General features: G+C 45.9%; 1 protein-coding gene across 3 annotated transcripts in view; it reads right to left on the reverse strand.

Moving 5' to 3' along the window:
- Positions 1 to 3,992: 3,992 nt before the first annotated feature.
- The window catches only part of RGS10 (regulator of G protein signaling 10), a 35,519-nt gene continuing 23,377 nt past the window's right edge, over positions 3,993 to 16,134 (reverse strand). Inside the window, exons 5-6 of one of the 3 annotated variants that reach the window (XR_012043885.1) lie at positions 7,968 to 8,692; positions 3,993 to 7,578 (exon numbers count right to left, since the gene is read on the reverse strand). Coding sequence is in view for 2 of the 3 variants with exons in the window: in XM_072870820.1 (XP_072726921.1) it covers positions 11,920 to 12,033 (114 nt within the window). In the remaining variant the exon portion in view is untranslated. Of the gene's footprint in view, positions 8,693 to 11,829; positions 12,034 to 16,134 lie in introns of those variants that run through there. The other 2 variants (XM_072870821.1, XM_072870820.1) reach the window with 2 other exon arrangements.

Raw genomic sequence — 16,134 nt, forward strand, 5'->3', positions numbered from 1 at the left:
CGTTTGCACTTCCCACTGACTCTGATGTACTGCCACAATTCCGTGTAGCCTCTCTGAAAATCTAATTTTCTGAAAGAATCTCTCACCTGTCTGTATTAACAGAATTTCAGGTTTATCCTTTTCAAATCTCATTAGCCTGTAGCTGCTGTTTCATGGTAAAACCAGATCCCACTTGTAAGAGATTTCTTATCCTTTTTCCCTTTCCTTACTCCAAGATAACTCTGCTCTGAATTGCAGTGTATTATTACAAGAATTCCTATTTTCACATACAATACATTTCTACACTTAAAACTATGAAGTCTATTATTATTACCCCACAGCATATCGTAGATGTGCACAGTTTTCTCCTCCTTTCCCATCATAGAATGCCTATCTCCTTGCTAACTAACCAATTTAATACCCGAGTTACTTGAATAGTCAAAGAAAGGCCTGATCCAGCCCCCATTGACACCCATGGGTGTCCTTAGGTTGATTTCAGGGGAACACCCAAGCTGCGAGTCCTTTTATTGACTGCGAGAGAAAATTTTGCTAGAAATTCAACATGTAAAAGATTGCCTTTCGTGTCCGCAGTTCAATGTCCCCTGGGTTTTCAAAGTTACTGCTCTGCCATTTCCACCTTTCTCACAGCTATTCGCAGCCACCCCAGCCTGCCTCAAGCTACCAGGAGCAACAGCTGGTTTCTGTACACCAAGTTAGACTAGACCATGGCTTTTTCTCTGAAAAAGCTTAGCAGTTCAGCTTGAAGGAAGAAATGTTTTATATTATATTACTGTTTCAAATCAATAAAAAGAAAGACTATACTGTGTGCAGATGACAGCCACAGCGGGATCATGGAACATTTTGCAATCATTTATTATGCCTGACAATGACTTTGGTATAAAAAAAAGCCATCATTCATGCAGTTTTTGACAATTGCTAATTAAGTCTAGATACTTGCTAAGGGTCCAGCCACAAATCTGGTTTCAGAGCCCAGCAATGTCTCAGTAGGGCACTCCATCATCAGCATTTGGCATGTTGCCTACTGGTAATGAATGAAAAACATTGAGCGCAAACGAGAAATAGTGGGTTGGACATGCCATGTAAACTGAAAAGTAATCAAGATTTTGATCTCTCACTATTCCATCACACTGCATTCTGGAAGGGACCCAGCAAATCTAATGACCCTGCCTAGAGTGGCTGTACTTTTGGAATGAGTTAGGTAATTGAAGAACACTAAAGCTTGACTAAAAAGTAGTCTCTCCTTCCTACCTCAAACCTTAAAAAATGGTTTAAAAATTAATAAACAACTTAATAATGTGCCAGAATAAAAGTCTTTCAAGTTAAGCTTTTCTATACCAAAACACAGCCCAAAACTTACCATCATACCAAATATCAGCTTAGCAGGAAGCAGGGGAATTACTCTAAGAGAAGAATAGGTAGTAGTTACCATATATTGCAAAGAGAGTTTTTGCATACAAACCTTAATGTCCTGGAAGCCTGGATATTCTGGGATGATGGGCAAGGTGCACATGCTAATACTGTTTGACCGCCTTTGTTTCATCATCCTACGAGAGCAACTGCAGCTCCTGGAGAGATGGGATTGTCCCAGCTCAGATGGACGTTCAGCAAAATTGAGTGGTTTACAGTCTTTTATATAGCAAGTTTTCAGGCACATCATTGAGGCAGGTTCCACCATTTCAGCACGATTCAGAAGAGTTTGGAAGCAATCTGTATTCCAGAATAATTCTCTTTTCTAGTTTTCCTCTAATGCGTAATCTCGTACTAGTGAGCCCCTTGACAATCTGTAATGAGTGCCAGCAGACACAGCAGACAGACTAACAGCTCTGAGAGCAGTACGGCTCTGAGAGCAGTACGGCTCTTGCTAAACTGAATTCTTAGAGATCATAGGCGAGTGATGCCTTCGCTGAGGTCTGGAACCCTCAAACCATTAATGCCGCTTTTATCCTCTGAAAGCTCTTCACAGAAGGTCAGTAAATCCAAACCATGAACGCAAAGGGCTCAGGTGAGGGGGGAATTTGCAGGGATTACAAAGTCTCATACTGACATCTCAGACAGCCTAATGTGACTGCTGGCGCGTCAGCAATTAGAGAAGATCAACAGCCCACACGCAGGAGTTGTCACTCGGCTTACATCGGAGCAGGCAGATCACTGCCCTTCTGACTAGGGACCCCTGACAGCAAAACAATAAGGGCTTTTGCTCAGCGAGGCAAAAGGTAAGTCAACACAATTAACCAACAGGCCAAGAAAGACAGTGTAGACAGCCCTAATAAAAAACTCCTTCCAAGAAATCCTATGCCACTAGGCTTCCTCGGTGTGGTTGGAGATGGGCTACAGCCCTGGAGATCTGAGGAGATCCAAGATGCCTTGCTGTTTGCATAGCCGTGTCTGGAGAGGGAGGCACTGCCTTCAAACAGCCCGGCACCAGCGCAGATTTGGCAAGAGGCCGTGGTAAGAGCAAGACTCCTTTCAGCCAAAGCTGTGAAAATGTTCACAGTAAGAAGCAATAGCTGCCCTGAACAGCTTACAACCTAAATATCATAGAGGTGAAGGGCAGTCAGGGGAAACAGCTCCACGGTTTTGATTTAAAGATACGACAGTGGTATCATCAGCTACAAACAGGTAAATGTATGTAGTTGCAATAGTTGGTATGTCATGAACTTTGGCAGCATGGGGCTCCTTACCATCCACAGCACCAGCGGATGTCTCCTGCCGTTTGAAGGGCAGCACCTCCATCCACTGCCCCACCGTGGCCGGTTTGCATGCAGAGCATTGGTAGTGAGGGGTGAACTGCCTCTTCTCCATCACACGCCATGGAGTAATTACTGTGCTCACTGGTGCTTGTGGAAGGTAGATAGAGGGGATTTACAATCCACTCAGCCTCCAGGGCTTCTAGCTTATCCAAGGTATCCATAAATATTTGCATGCTCTGAATACGTGCATGCAAATATTTGTGGATGTCCTGGATGAGCTACAAATCCATATCCATCCAGGGTATCTATAAATATTTGCATGCATGTATTCAGAGCACTGACTGTGAGCTGTAAAGAGCTTTGGATCTTATCCATGAGACCATCAGCTGGATTCAGGTTAGTGCTTTAGACTATCTGGCAGATGGCAGCTTGGCAGGCTCAGGGCAGAACCCTCAACAGCAACACCCACCTGGCTGCTGGACAAAAGCAGGTCAGGCATAAGTAAAGAAGCCACGTTAAACAGTCACATCCAGCTCTTCACTGTCCACATGCAAAGATGCAACACCACTTTTTACCAGTTCTGGCTCCGGCATTTTTTTATTTGAGAGTAAAAGGATTCTCAGGCAGACAGCAGAGCTCTGGGTATGAGTGACCATTTCAGCTGCACCCACACCAGTGTATCACGGATCAGGGTCTGTGGCCATAGCTCTGTATGAGCCACACACAAATTCAAATATGAGGCTGATGGTAACAATTTGCATGTAGAGATGTCACGATGCTCCCAAAGTAACAGAACTATGAGTCATCCCTGATGCAGCCCTGACTATTTGCATTGTTATTGTATACATAATGGTACCTTAATACGTAAGTACAATGTGGCCTTGCTAGTAGTACCTGAGAAAAATTAACAAAGCATTAACAAGGCTTCTTGGCACAAAATTTCCTCCTAAAAGACTTTCCTGGTCCAATTTAGCAGAAAAAAAAAATTATTTATTTACTACTACTCCTTCCCAGATCTTTCAGATATTCTCTGAGCCAAAGTTGTCTTTGGGATATGTTCCAGGCAAACCTGGACCAGTAAGTCACTGAGGACAAGCAGGAGGTGGGTCTTGTCTGTAAGTCTTTAGGCCAAGTCACTATCTCCAGGTCTAAATTGCTTCAGCCATGCAGAAACAAGTAGTTTGCATCTGTCTGGTGGCAGAATATGCCTTACCTTGTAAAGAGAAGAGGGAGAGAAAAACAGAGCAGCAGCAGGAGTCAAACTAATTTCACTGGCAACAGAAAGCTTTATTATTTCACAGATCAAGGTTCTCATGGTACTGCCCACAGTTGTCATCTGATTCAGAGAAATAAGAACTGTGCAAAATAGCTGCCATTGACACAGTTGCTTTAGGAGATGGGATCTATTGTAAGTGTAGAGGCTTTGCAGGGGACCTGCAAATGTACCGTTATTGTCAACACGGTAAAGAGTTCCCTCTTTCCATTTAAACGTGCAGCCTGAAAACCTCTCATTATCAAAATTCATTCCCTCTTCTCCCCTGAAAGCATTTGCCTGGTTGAAGTGAGACACCAGCAGCTTTTTATCTGTAATTGCTCATTGCGCTTAATGAATATGAGTGACTTGCATGGAGCTTTAAAAAAAAAGTCCCACATTCCTGTTTTAATGGGAGGTTCTGATTCTACTCCCGCAGTCTAAAATCGGAGCTCATGGAGTCTGTTCTTTTATAATCCCGTGTTCCTTCTTGTACCTTATCATTACTGCATACAGCAGGGCCAAGGTAATTCTCTCTTCAGCAAAGCTCTCTATCCTGTTTAACATGAAACTTTACACTATCCTTTGATCCTCTGGTGAAAAGAAACATGACTTTCAGCAGTGTGTAGGCTTCATTAGTTACCCACCTTATATCCTAACCTTTACAGTCTTTTTAAAAGGTCATTTTTTAAAAAAATGGAGAGTCACATTATTATACCATTCCTCATGTCAGATAAGCCAGCATTGTTTATAGAAGTTTGCCTGAACAGCTTGTGGCCATGAATCTCAGTTCTTCTGCCTTAGGAGTAAATCACTTAAGAGAAAAATCATGCAAGGAACTATTTAAGTTTCTATAAGCCCTATTACTGCTAAACATTTGCACTTTCTCTGCTAGCCCCTCAACAAATAAGAACTGGTCTATTTTTATATCTAACCTTCAAGTATCATAAGTAAGGTGAATGACTGATAACATTCCCAATTAATTATAAATTGCAAAACAGAAATGTTTCATTTTTCAAAGTACCACTGAATGACATAGATGCAATAAAAGTCCAAACTGGATGTGGGGTCCAAAACCAGATCCAAAACCAAGTAATAAATACATGCTGTCACACTCTTTATATAAATTATTAAATTCCTTGCAGCAAGAAGAAAAGCTATGCTCATTTAATGATAATTTGTATCACATATGTAATGTGATTAACAGTTCCTAGTTAAAGATATCTGACGTGTGGTATAAAAGTATGGATTCATTCCCATAGTATTGGCTTCATGAAGCTATAACACTTTGAAGGCTACATAGTTTTACGCAACGAGCGAGAAGAACCTCCTTCCCTACCATCTACACTAGGGTAACGTCTGTGACTGTAAGCTGCTGACTTCTTACTGAAGTCGAGGTATGTCACACCCCTTCATCCACATAACCCGTCATTTTGCCAGAGTAGGCGCTCGGGTTGGCCAAACGTGGTTTGCCTTCTCTTAATGCTCAGTCCTAAATCTGCTGCTCACTCTGGGTCTTAACTCCATCACCCCATAGTCACTGCAGCCAAGCTGTCATCTGTGACCACATTTGCCACTAAGCTGAGACTAATTTTTACTTGTATTTACTTGTATAATGTTGTTACTAATATTTCGGTACCACTGGCATTCCCCCCATGCCTCACCCTTGGTTTGTCTCTGCACAGCATGGCTGTTGCCATACTCTTCAACCTGTCATTCCCAACATGGGCTGCTTTGTCTGACAAAAATCCCAAATGAGTTGGATGCATTTTGTGATGGTTTAATCCATTTTTTAGAGCTAACCACAATCAAGGGGCATTTGCTGTTGCTTATTTTTAAATGAAACTGGAGGTTTCCATCTAATTCCTTCACTCCAGAGCTGCAGCTTTAAAAGCTGCTACAACCTGCATTGAAATCCAGAAAGATGCTCTCATGTAAGACTGTGAGCATAAGCAAACTCACAAAGAAAGCAAAGTGAATTGCACAGCAAATCTCTTCCTCCTTGCTGTTAAAGGGATGTCACTGCTACAGTACACTGTCCTGTACTATAGCCATGCCAGAGTCTGCCTGAGGACCAGCAACAGCCCTGCTGCAACAGCCCACAGCTCAGCAAAACCTCTCTGAGCTGCCACGTAAGCTTGTAGTTAGTGCCTACAGAACAGGCTGCTGCTTCCCACAGCCATCGATCTTGCACCAGTATTATGTGATGTAAAGCCTTTAAATTATAAAGAGTTTTTGTCAAACTGTGGAAAGTGCTGGTTTGTAACACTTAAGAACAGAGACAGGGAAGGCAGTCCCAAATCCTCGGTAAGCCAGAGCCAGGTGGGATTGCAGGGGAGCCAAGCAGTGCTGAAGCTCCCGTGGCAACCTAGGGGCCTGAAGCAATGCCAAGAGGTGGGACAGACGAGAGGTGAGCAATCAACTCCATTACCTACTGACCAAGGAGACGAACAGGCTTTACTAGTAACTATGGGAGCAAAGTATGTCATGAAAAGAGAAGCAATGAGCTGTTCCTTGCCCAGAGATGAGTGGTTGGGGGTGGGAGCAGAAGCAGAATTGCAAAAGGTTGAGTCAAAATTGTTGGCTTCTGAGGTTACTCAGTTCCTCATTTAGAAAAGGCTTTGGTCGATAAAAAGAAGCCTGGGCTGTATCACTGCCTCTGCATCCAGACTTGCCCCAAATCTGGACGGTATGACTTTGTGTCTATTGCAAGTATCTCCCCTCCACTTGCAAAAAAAAAGCAGTGTGTGTGCGGGTGTGAATCTATACACCATTTTACTTGGCAATCAAAACCCTGATCTCACTCGCACTCTTTTGACCTCAGACCAAGTTTCATGCATCTCTTTTCCTTCCTTAGATGGCTAATACTCTTAAAAGAAGAAACAGATGGCACCCATTTGCAGATGTCAAATGCTTGCCTCACGTGGCATGTTTACTATTGGATTTTCACCAGAGACTCCTGGCCCAGATAGCGAGATTTTTGTCATAATCACCAGCTTTAAACCCGAAGCAAACATTCACTGACTAGGTTGCGCCACAATTACATTTATATCTCTCAGTGCTTCTGATTCTTTTTTAAATTGACTGTAGATTGGAGTACAGGAAAGGGATTAGGGATGCTTAGACTTCAGGAAGTAGAGTATTAGAAGTGGATGTTAAATAAGAGATGGAAAAAGAATAAAAAATGTAACTCCTGCACTCCTAGGAGGGGAAGGGCAATCTAAGAGCTGAGCTACAAGAGGAGAAGATCCACATTTCTCAGTGCATGTGAAGTTGACTTGGGAGCAATGCTATGGATGTTTGTGATTAATACTCTGATTTATACTCTGATATCCTTCTGCACAAACTTTCCCACGTGAGCATCTCCAGTGGAGCAGACAGGTGTGACCCTTTGTGTCACAGAATAAAGCAGCTGGGAAGCTGTGAGGTTCACCACTGCGTTCCCCAGAACAAGGCGCTCAGGGCTTTTCTTTCTTTGTTTCTTTTCCTGTTTTTGAATACAGGTCTCTGAGCTTCCTGGCTGGGTGACTGAAAGCACAGGGAAAGCGCTGATCCCTCTGGGACAGTAGTGTTCAGCATGGGATGTCCTCGTCTCTGCTTGCAGCTGGTCTGTGTTAGGAACGAATTCACCTGAACCTGTTGACAGTTTTGTAGCACATTTACAACATTGCACATCATCAAGAAAAGTGCTCTGAAAGTTATAAAAGCAGCCTCCTCCCTCTATGAGGGATTAATTCTGGAAACTAAAGGTGGACACTTAATGACAGCGCTGACACTGCCAGGTGTTTCAGACGCATTAAGCTAATGTGCTTATTCCACAAGCCCAAAGTGCCTCATCTGCCCACCTTCATCCCACGGCAACTTCTAAAGCACAAGAGGGCATTAGCAAATCTACAACTGAGTAAAATACAGGGTAGAGGGAAAACAGAGAAAAAGTCATATTAAAAGTCATAAACAAGGAGACTGCTTGTCATCAGATACAGATCTGCTCCACCAGATACATTCATTTTGCCTGTGTTCAGTACCTGAACTGTGTTGAGCTACAAACTGTCCGCAGATTAACCATGCTGAAGCACGGCGTCAGTAAGGGACCTTCCCACACTCATTTGGGTACCTCAACAGGCTCAGGACTACCGTATTTCTGTCCTTCTGCCCTCTCCAGGTGTTGCTTCTTGGGGCCAAATTGAGTTGCAAAAGCAGTGAGAGCAATGAAGAGCTGACAGGTTTATCAGCTGCACCAAGTCATATCAGCAATACAGAGCCAAAGAAGAGGGGAAGGTCTGTCTCCTGGGATCCTTGCATCTTCAGCTGTGGTAACTTCTCCTCTTTTTGGAAAGTACATAATAACCCCCAACGCACAGGTGATTTCTTCTCTCGTCTGCTCACAGATGGTCTGATTCCCTGTCTTCTTTTTCTCTTGGTGGTATCTACTTGATTTTTCCTGACGCTTGCATGCTGCGCTTGGTAACAAGTCTAGATGTGAACACATCACCTTCCTCCCATCAGCTCTGTTCCCATTGACTTCTCCTCCATCTTCTCTCCACACTCTTCCCCCCATTTCCTCTCTCCTCACACAGAGACAAACTGGCCTCCCCACCTTGTTTTCTGCTGCTCTCACAACCACTCCATCTAGTAGATCTTTGCCACAGTTGGCCAAAACACCTGTAGAGATGGTGCCAAACAAAGAAGTTGACAGTACATGAGCTGAGCTTTAACTCTCCACCTTGGCATGGCTGTCTGTGGAAATTGCCTGTATGAAGAGGAAAGCAAAGGGAGATAAGTATTGATGCATAAGTCACATCAGAGATAACAGGTCGATATTCTAACAAGTGATGCCCTGTGCCCCCACGCAGTGAGTGCCTGGTATTCTGATCATCTGCACTTTCTGGAAACAGCTCTGTTTGCAACTCTCTCTCTCTTCAAATAGAAGCCAATATAGGGCAATCTCCAGTATCAGGGCAGTATTTGCAAGTCAATGAAAAGCCCATCCATGATGTCGAGTTTTATCAGTGCTACCAAAAATATCACAGGCAGAGAATGAGAGTCAAGAGCAAGATCGGAAAACCCAGGTTGCTTTCCCCAGGACTGCTCCCTTGGTGTCCAGAAAAAATGTCACTGCTGGGACAATGTTGCTGCAAGTGTTTCCTGCTGGAGAAGGAAGGTATTGGTTATGGCCGCTTTCTCTGTTACTGGGTGGGAGGGCAGCTTCAGAGAAGACCATCAGGACTGCTATCTCTCTTCATTTCCCAAGAGACCCTAAGCCCTCAGATAATTTCCCACTGAAAGTGGAAGATCCCCTGTGCTAAATCATCTGGGAAAGGAGTGACAAAAAGGCAGTTTGAAGTTAGCAAAGGAGTGTTAAAAATCAGGCAGCTCCTCAAATCCATGTGGATTCCGTTCTGTTTGAGGCCTGTGACACTGCATGGATAATACCTGAACACAGGTAAAATCCTCCAGAAATATCCTGTCTTGGTGTACTGCTTTCCTTCCCCCCGTCCCCTGTGCTGCCTTGTCTCTTGCGACCTCAGCTGGCACTGTGGGATCTTCTACCAGCAACAAGCCTTGAAATGGGGGCACGGGGAAGGTGGTGTTTCCTACTTCAAGCAGAAAGCGGAGCTCCAGCATGTCTGAGCGATATCCCCTTCCCCTCACAAGCAGCCTCTGCGGACCCTCCACTGTCCAGGTCAGCCAGAGCTGAAGCTCTGCCTACAAACTCACCGGGCTGAAAGCACTTTCAGACATCATGTCCTGACAGCCAGCACTGAGCAAGCTGTTCCTCCGTGGCTGACAAGCAGTGCTCTCAGCAGCCTGGCAAGGATGTAGCACCCCACTTGGTGTTTACATGTTGGGGGAAATTGGGCCAGATCGAACAGCCCAGGAGAGGCAGGGCTGCCACAGCTCCGTGCCCCCAGTCCCACTGGGAGCAAGGCTGAGTGGGTACTCCCAGTGGGCAGACATACACAGAACACACATACGCACCGCGCATACACATATATGCATACAAAAATACATAAACGGCTGGCCATACAGATCCCCAGACCCCGCCGACTCTCTGGCAGCGGCTAGGACTCCCCTTGTCCCTCCGACAGCCAGCTTCTCCCATGGGCTCACCCTTAGAGACTCACACATAGCCCTGGCTCGGAGGCAACTTCACTCACTTGCCAGCTTGATCCGCACTAGAACTCACTTGCCCACTCACACTCGCTCCAGCTGCCAGCTCCACAGACACATGGGCTCCCCTGGTCCCACTCCACTCGCCGGCACTTGCGTCCACTCACTCCGTTCTCTCCCATCGCTGCCACCACAGACACACAGGGCCTCCGACCACTGCTGACTGGGCACAGGGCATGGCCAGTGTACCAATAAGAAAACTCTTTAGACGAGACCAGCCCTTTTTATCCCTTTATCCCTCTATTTCCCCACACTTGTTCCTCCCCAAAATGACCTACACTCCCTCCATTTCCCTGCCTTTGGTTCCTCCCCTGGACACCCCATAAAGTAACTCCCCTCAGTCCATCAGATGCCCTGGCATTGACTCATCCCGACGGATTTCACGCCTGGACAACGGGGCCGACAGCTCTCCCGGGACAGACCTGCGGGGCCCAGGACAGGGTGTCCCTTCCGCCGAGCCCTTACCTTGGCTTCCCTGCCTGCCATTCCACCCCCGGGCTCCCCTGGGCTTGCGGAGATGGACCTCGGAGGTGCTGCTGGCTCCGGGGAGGGGCAGGGTATGATGCGGACTCCCCCCCGCCTTGTCCCCCCGCGCTCCTTCGCGGGTGCGCAGTAAGAAATCGCACACCCCAACGCCTGTGGTTCCACCCCAGACTGTCCCGGAACAACGCACAGCACCCAAAACACCACACACGCACCCCACCACCCCCCAAACGAGCCGAGCGCTGCCTGCAGTCTCGGAGCCGCGGGCGCAGGGACCCCGCCGCTGCCCGCGCCCTGCCCGCGCGCTGCCCGCCCGCGGCGCCAGGGCGCCCCCTGCCGGCCGCGCCGAGGTGGGGAAGGGGCGCGGCGTCCCCGGGGCAGCGGCGGGCGGTGCGCGGCGCGGTGGGGCTCCCGCCGTGGGCCCAACGCGGAGCAGAGCTGGGGCCCCGCAGCCTTCCCGGCTGCGCCCGAGGGCGAGAGTGCCCCCGCCCTGGCAGGGGAGGGGCTGTCACACGGAGGAGGTGGCAGGGTATGAAAAATTACGGGTTTTTTTCTTTTTTTCCCATTGATTATCAGCCAGTGTCATCCTCCTGCCGCGGTTCTGGCTGAGATTCGAGCACCGTTCTCTTACGACCGAGTTTTCCAAGACGTTAAATATAAAAGACGGCCATGGGGCAGAACCAACCTTCCACCCTGCAGCAGGGCAAGGAGGGCATTTAGCGAATCCCTCCCTGGCTCCAGCTACAATTTTAGGTACTGTTTAAGCCTCTGAAAATCCCAGCATTAATGTAATGGTGGAGCTTGTATCTCTGGCTTCTGTCAATTCTAACAGGCATCTAAGACAGGTCCCCAAAATGCAAATCTATTAATGGTGTTACTTTAATGAAACCTGCAGCAGATGCAAAAGCCGTCACCTGATTAAATCACTTTTAAATTAGTGCTCTAATCTGTAGAAATAAATGGGATTGCAGCTTTGGTGGAACATGCATTTGGAAAGCATACTTAGCAAATTTAGCCGTGGCAATGCCAACCTGCGGCATGTCCAGGCTCCCATAAATGATTCGCTGCAAGGTACAGCCAAATGTACTTTTGCCGTAGCTCCATCTATATCAGTACAGCTACAACAGGAATAGACTGAAGCCTTAGTTTCTAGTCTCGTTGGCAAAAAATAAAACAAAACCAAAGAAATACCCACAAGCAAAAGGTTCTCTTTATTTTTAAAGAAGCTCTCTTCTCAAGGCGACAGTCACTTTACAAGCCCCAAGTGCCTGCCCCATCCTCAGTGCCCCAATTCCCGAGGAGCTCACCAGCACAAGCAATGATTCACACGCTTCCTGCGAAGCCTCCTGCGTTGTTGAAGCTCTGACCAGTATCTTCCGCTTCATAAGACAGTGTTCCTCTTGTGCTGCGATGGGAAGCTGGAGGTCGACCAGAGTCCTGTTTAACAGTGCCTGTGTTTGAGAGGAGCAGGCTCGGACAGCAGCCCCGCTGGGTACCCTCCCTCCCTTGCAGTGATTTTTCTCAGGGTTGACTGAGGTTCAGCACTGCCCAGCTTGAACCAAATGTATTTGATGAGCTAAGGGAGCTGGACAAGCAACTATAGTATGTGGGGGTATCCTTTATATTTGAGAGCGTGATGTGACCCACCTGCCCTTTAACTGCTTATAGATCTCTGAAGAACAAGGACTGTTTTGTAAAACCAAGTTTTCTATATGGCTTCTATGTATTGCCAAATAGAAAAAATGGTCATACCCTGGTAAAGGGTATCGTAACTTTCTCCTACGTGCCCCTGTTCATGCTCCACGTTGCCATGTGCCTGTTCTGCAAGCCTGGGGATGGCTAGCAAAATCCCCACTGCCGGCTATCGCAGAGATGCATGAATGCACGAATGCACCAGAACCGTGTAATACACCTAAGTGTTAGGGAAAAAAATATCATGGAAGATGTTGTGAAACAGGTTATATCTTGTAACAAGTTAACATACTTTTCAGTGGAATACAGTAATGCTCACATTACTGTGAGCCATGATTTTCCTTTTTTTGAAAAGCTCAGTAACAATTACTTCTTTTTCCCATCACTGCATTTTTCCTGTGATGAAAAATGGCAATTGTATAGGGTAGCTAGGAGGGCTCATGATCCATCAGCCCTCCAGAGTTACAACCACCGCTACATACTGTATTTATAAGCTTTGAAGGGGGGAAAAAAGTAATAATCTCAATATGGGTTATGCCTACACAAAATTGGAGGGGTGAAGGAGTAGGGTGAAGACCACAGAGAATGAACAGAGGGTGGGTGTGAGGACTGCACATCCTCTTGCAAGTGGGTGCTTCGTTCTGCTGGAGTCCAGATGCTCATAAATCTCCTAACCTGGTGAAGCAAGACGTGCTTTGAAGCAAGATGCTGCTTAATCTGAGATTGCTGCCAGATAAGTAAAATTAAAAGTTGGCAGGACATACCCACGTCATACTTTTGGAGACCTTAGTTCCCAGCTGAACTCATCCATAGGCAAATTAAGAAACGACGGTGAAGTGAATAATGGTTTTCGCAGCGTAGCTACAGCTACCCTGCTCTAACAGCCTTGGTCCCCCTGCAGTCATTTCATACGGGACCAAAACCAAAACTAGTCTGAATGCAGACTAACGCCCATTTTCTTAATTTACATCACTTTGGTCGCTGCTTTGGCTATCTCAATTTTATTTAGCAGATCATCAAGGCTTTTTTGCATATAGACTGATTCCCCCCCTGCTTTTCCTATCCAGTTTGAGAGCTTTGCTCAAACAGCAGTTGTGTACGCAAGGACAGCTGAACCTCAACAGCGTAACCTTGAACACAGCTACTCTTGGCAGCACTCAGCTGTGCGGCTTTCCCTTTCCGACCACCCCCACCCCACCCTGCTGGGGGTCTGTCGCATCCTTGGGCATCCCTCTTTGAAAATGCTGAGCCCTGAAAAAAATCACCATTTCCAAGTTCTGTTTTTCTAGCTTGTAGCCTCTCTTCTGAAGTGGGGTGGAAAATGAAAGAAGAAAAAAAGACTGATTCAGGTTTTGGCAGCTCTCTTCTCACAGAAGAACATTCCATACTTGCACATGAAAGGGATTTTTTAGCAAACCAGAGCGAAGAGTCAAAATAACAAACACAAACAATTACAAAAAAATTGCCACGCTCAGTAGTTTTTCTGACTGCTGCTAGTGGCTTAGTGAGAGGTTGGTTCATTGCCTAATCTTGAGCTCAGAAAAAGACAGTTCATCTTTAAGTTTACAGTGTTATTGGCCCAACTACAGAGGATAAGATTTCCCTTAAGTCTCTGCCCAAGGCCTAATGATGACTCCAAAAATAACAAGTCGCCTTGAGGTTGGAAATTTTGGTTCAGAGAGATTTTGTTCATGTTCCGTAAACGATACACAAATATTCATTCGAGTGGATGGAAAACGCTTAAAAGCTACATAACGTAGTGAACGAGACCAATCCCGAGATGGAAATAATTTACTTAATTCTTTGCAGCACTGCTGTCACTTCTAGCCATCTGTTAGCTGGGATGCCACTGATAATCTATTAAGCAGCTTGGGAGATGAAACCTTCCGAAAGCAGAGATCACAAAGAGTTCACTTATTTCTCTGCAGTAGAAAAGGAAGTGGGTGGGGAAAAGGGATGAAAGGATGAAACACACAGCTCGTACTTTTCTGGCTTCAGGATGAAAGCTTTGCTCTAAAAAAAACTTGGTAATTTCATACTTCCTTAATGAGAAATGGTGTCAAAGATGTGGAGTGAGCAGCAGTCGGAGGTGTTCTGTGAGCCCGACTATCTTCATTACATGGTAGATTGTCATTTTAATCCAAGAGGTCTTCTCTAGGCCTGTGGATTTGCCAAGTAGCTTGGTCAGGATGTTGAGAATCCTGGTTTTTAATAGTGGCTAACAGAACAGTGCAAGAAAAGCAGCAGAAACGGATTTCCCATTCATTTTGGGAGCGAGTTGCTCCTGCGGGAAATGCCAAAACTCTGCCCCTGCGATTTGGTCTTGTACCGAGGTACTCGGTCTCAGTGATATCCACAGCAGTGCTGCCTTTTGTCCTTCGATTTTTGGGGTTTCATATCATTCAGTATCTCTTGGCAGACTAAAAGAGGGGCATCAAAATTGTCCTCTATACTCTTTGCTGCCTGGTCCATCTCTGTTGCATTTCAGGTATGTAAAAAGGACATTTTTATGTTGTATGTACTGTGGATGTGAAAGAATGTTTAAACCTAGTGTTCAAACCATGGAAAAATTATGAAGTCAGTAAATACAGAACAGGAACTGAGAAAAATTTATGTTAGGCTGTTCCTCTGGACTGTAGCTTGAAAAAGAACCTGAAAGGTTTTAACTTACCTCTAAGTTAGCACATTTTTTGTAACACTTTAGTGAGAGCTTTAGCGCTGCAACTGTTAGCATAACTCGTTCAAATATTTCAAGTTCCCACCTCTTTTTATTAATGGCATGGAAAAACACTTGAAATCTATCTAATCAAATGCTCACGAGCAGTCATATCCCATGGGCAGCTGAGATAGGCCTGAGGAAAATGGAAACCACATTTGTCAAGGCTGATAAAACTTTAGCTCTGCTCCTGCCAGCTGAACTGCACGCTGGCACGTCGTTCTGTCGAAGCCCTGCCGACCACCACGATTCCCCCGGGGCTGAGGGGTCCGGCCAGGCAGAACAGCTCACAGACAAACCCGGGATTCCTTCACGAAAACACGCGCTGAGGGGTTGCTGCAGCCACGCTCTGGTAAGGAAACAGCCAGATGCTGCTGGAAATTTATATTGCAAAGCAAATGAAAAGCCCCCGAGCATTTATCACCCAGGATCAGGACATTCCATTGACGGCAACTTCAGTGTTTGCCCGAGACACAGAACAGTGGGTAACGCTCCTCCTTCCCTGTCCCTACCCACGCAGCACTGCTTTTCTCATCCAACCTCCTTTTTTTTTGGCTTGTACATTTGTGTGTAAAGTGAAACAAACTTTACAAGGCCAAAGAGTAACACAGGAACAGAGACAGGCAATGTTTTTGACTTTCAGGTACGGTACCTCTGGAAAAGCTACAGCAACAGAAAAGTATGGCAGAAACAAGCGTGTAACTGCATCTGTGCCCGTGCCCGGGCTACAATACTCAGCATGCCGGTCACTGTTTCCTTTAGGAAATGTCCTGTCTTTGAGCGATTCAAATGAGCACAGCCCAAGGCAGGAACAGTGCTGGGGGAAGGGACAACTGCTGGCCCTTTTCTGAAGTTGTTTTGTAGCACGAAGTATGCTCAGGAGGTCGAGAGCATGATCTGCTCTACAATGCCAGCTTTCAAAGCAATTTTAATCAGTTTTCTTATACACAGTGATCCCCTCAAGTTTTGATTAAGTTTTGGTCAAAACACCACCAACTGCCTTTAATGAAAAACAGAGCCATTTAGTGTTTTAGCATAGCATTTTAACTTAGCTGCATTTATTGCTTATAGAAAGCTCACCAAGTCCACCGCGTTTGAGAAAACAAGCAGCTGTGACCTTCCTGGATTCG

This window comes from Ciconia boyciana, chromosome 8, assembly GCF_034638445.1.
Source record: "Ciconia boyciana chromosome 8, ASM3463844v1, whole genome shotgun sequence".
Classification (NCBI taxonomy): Eukaryota; Metazoa; Chordata; class Aves; order Ciconiiformes; family Ciconiidae; genus Ciconia; species Ciconia boyciana.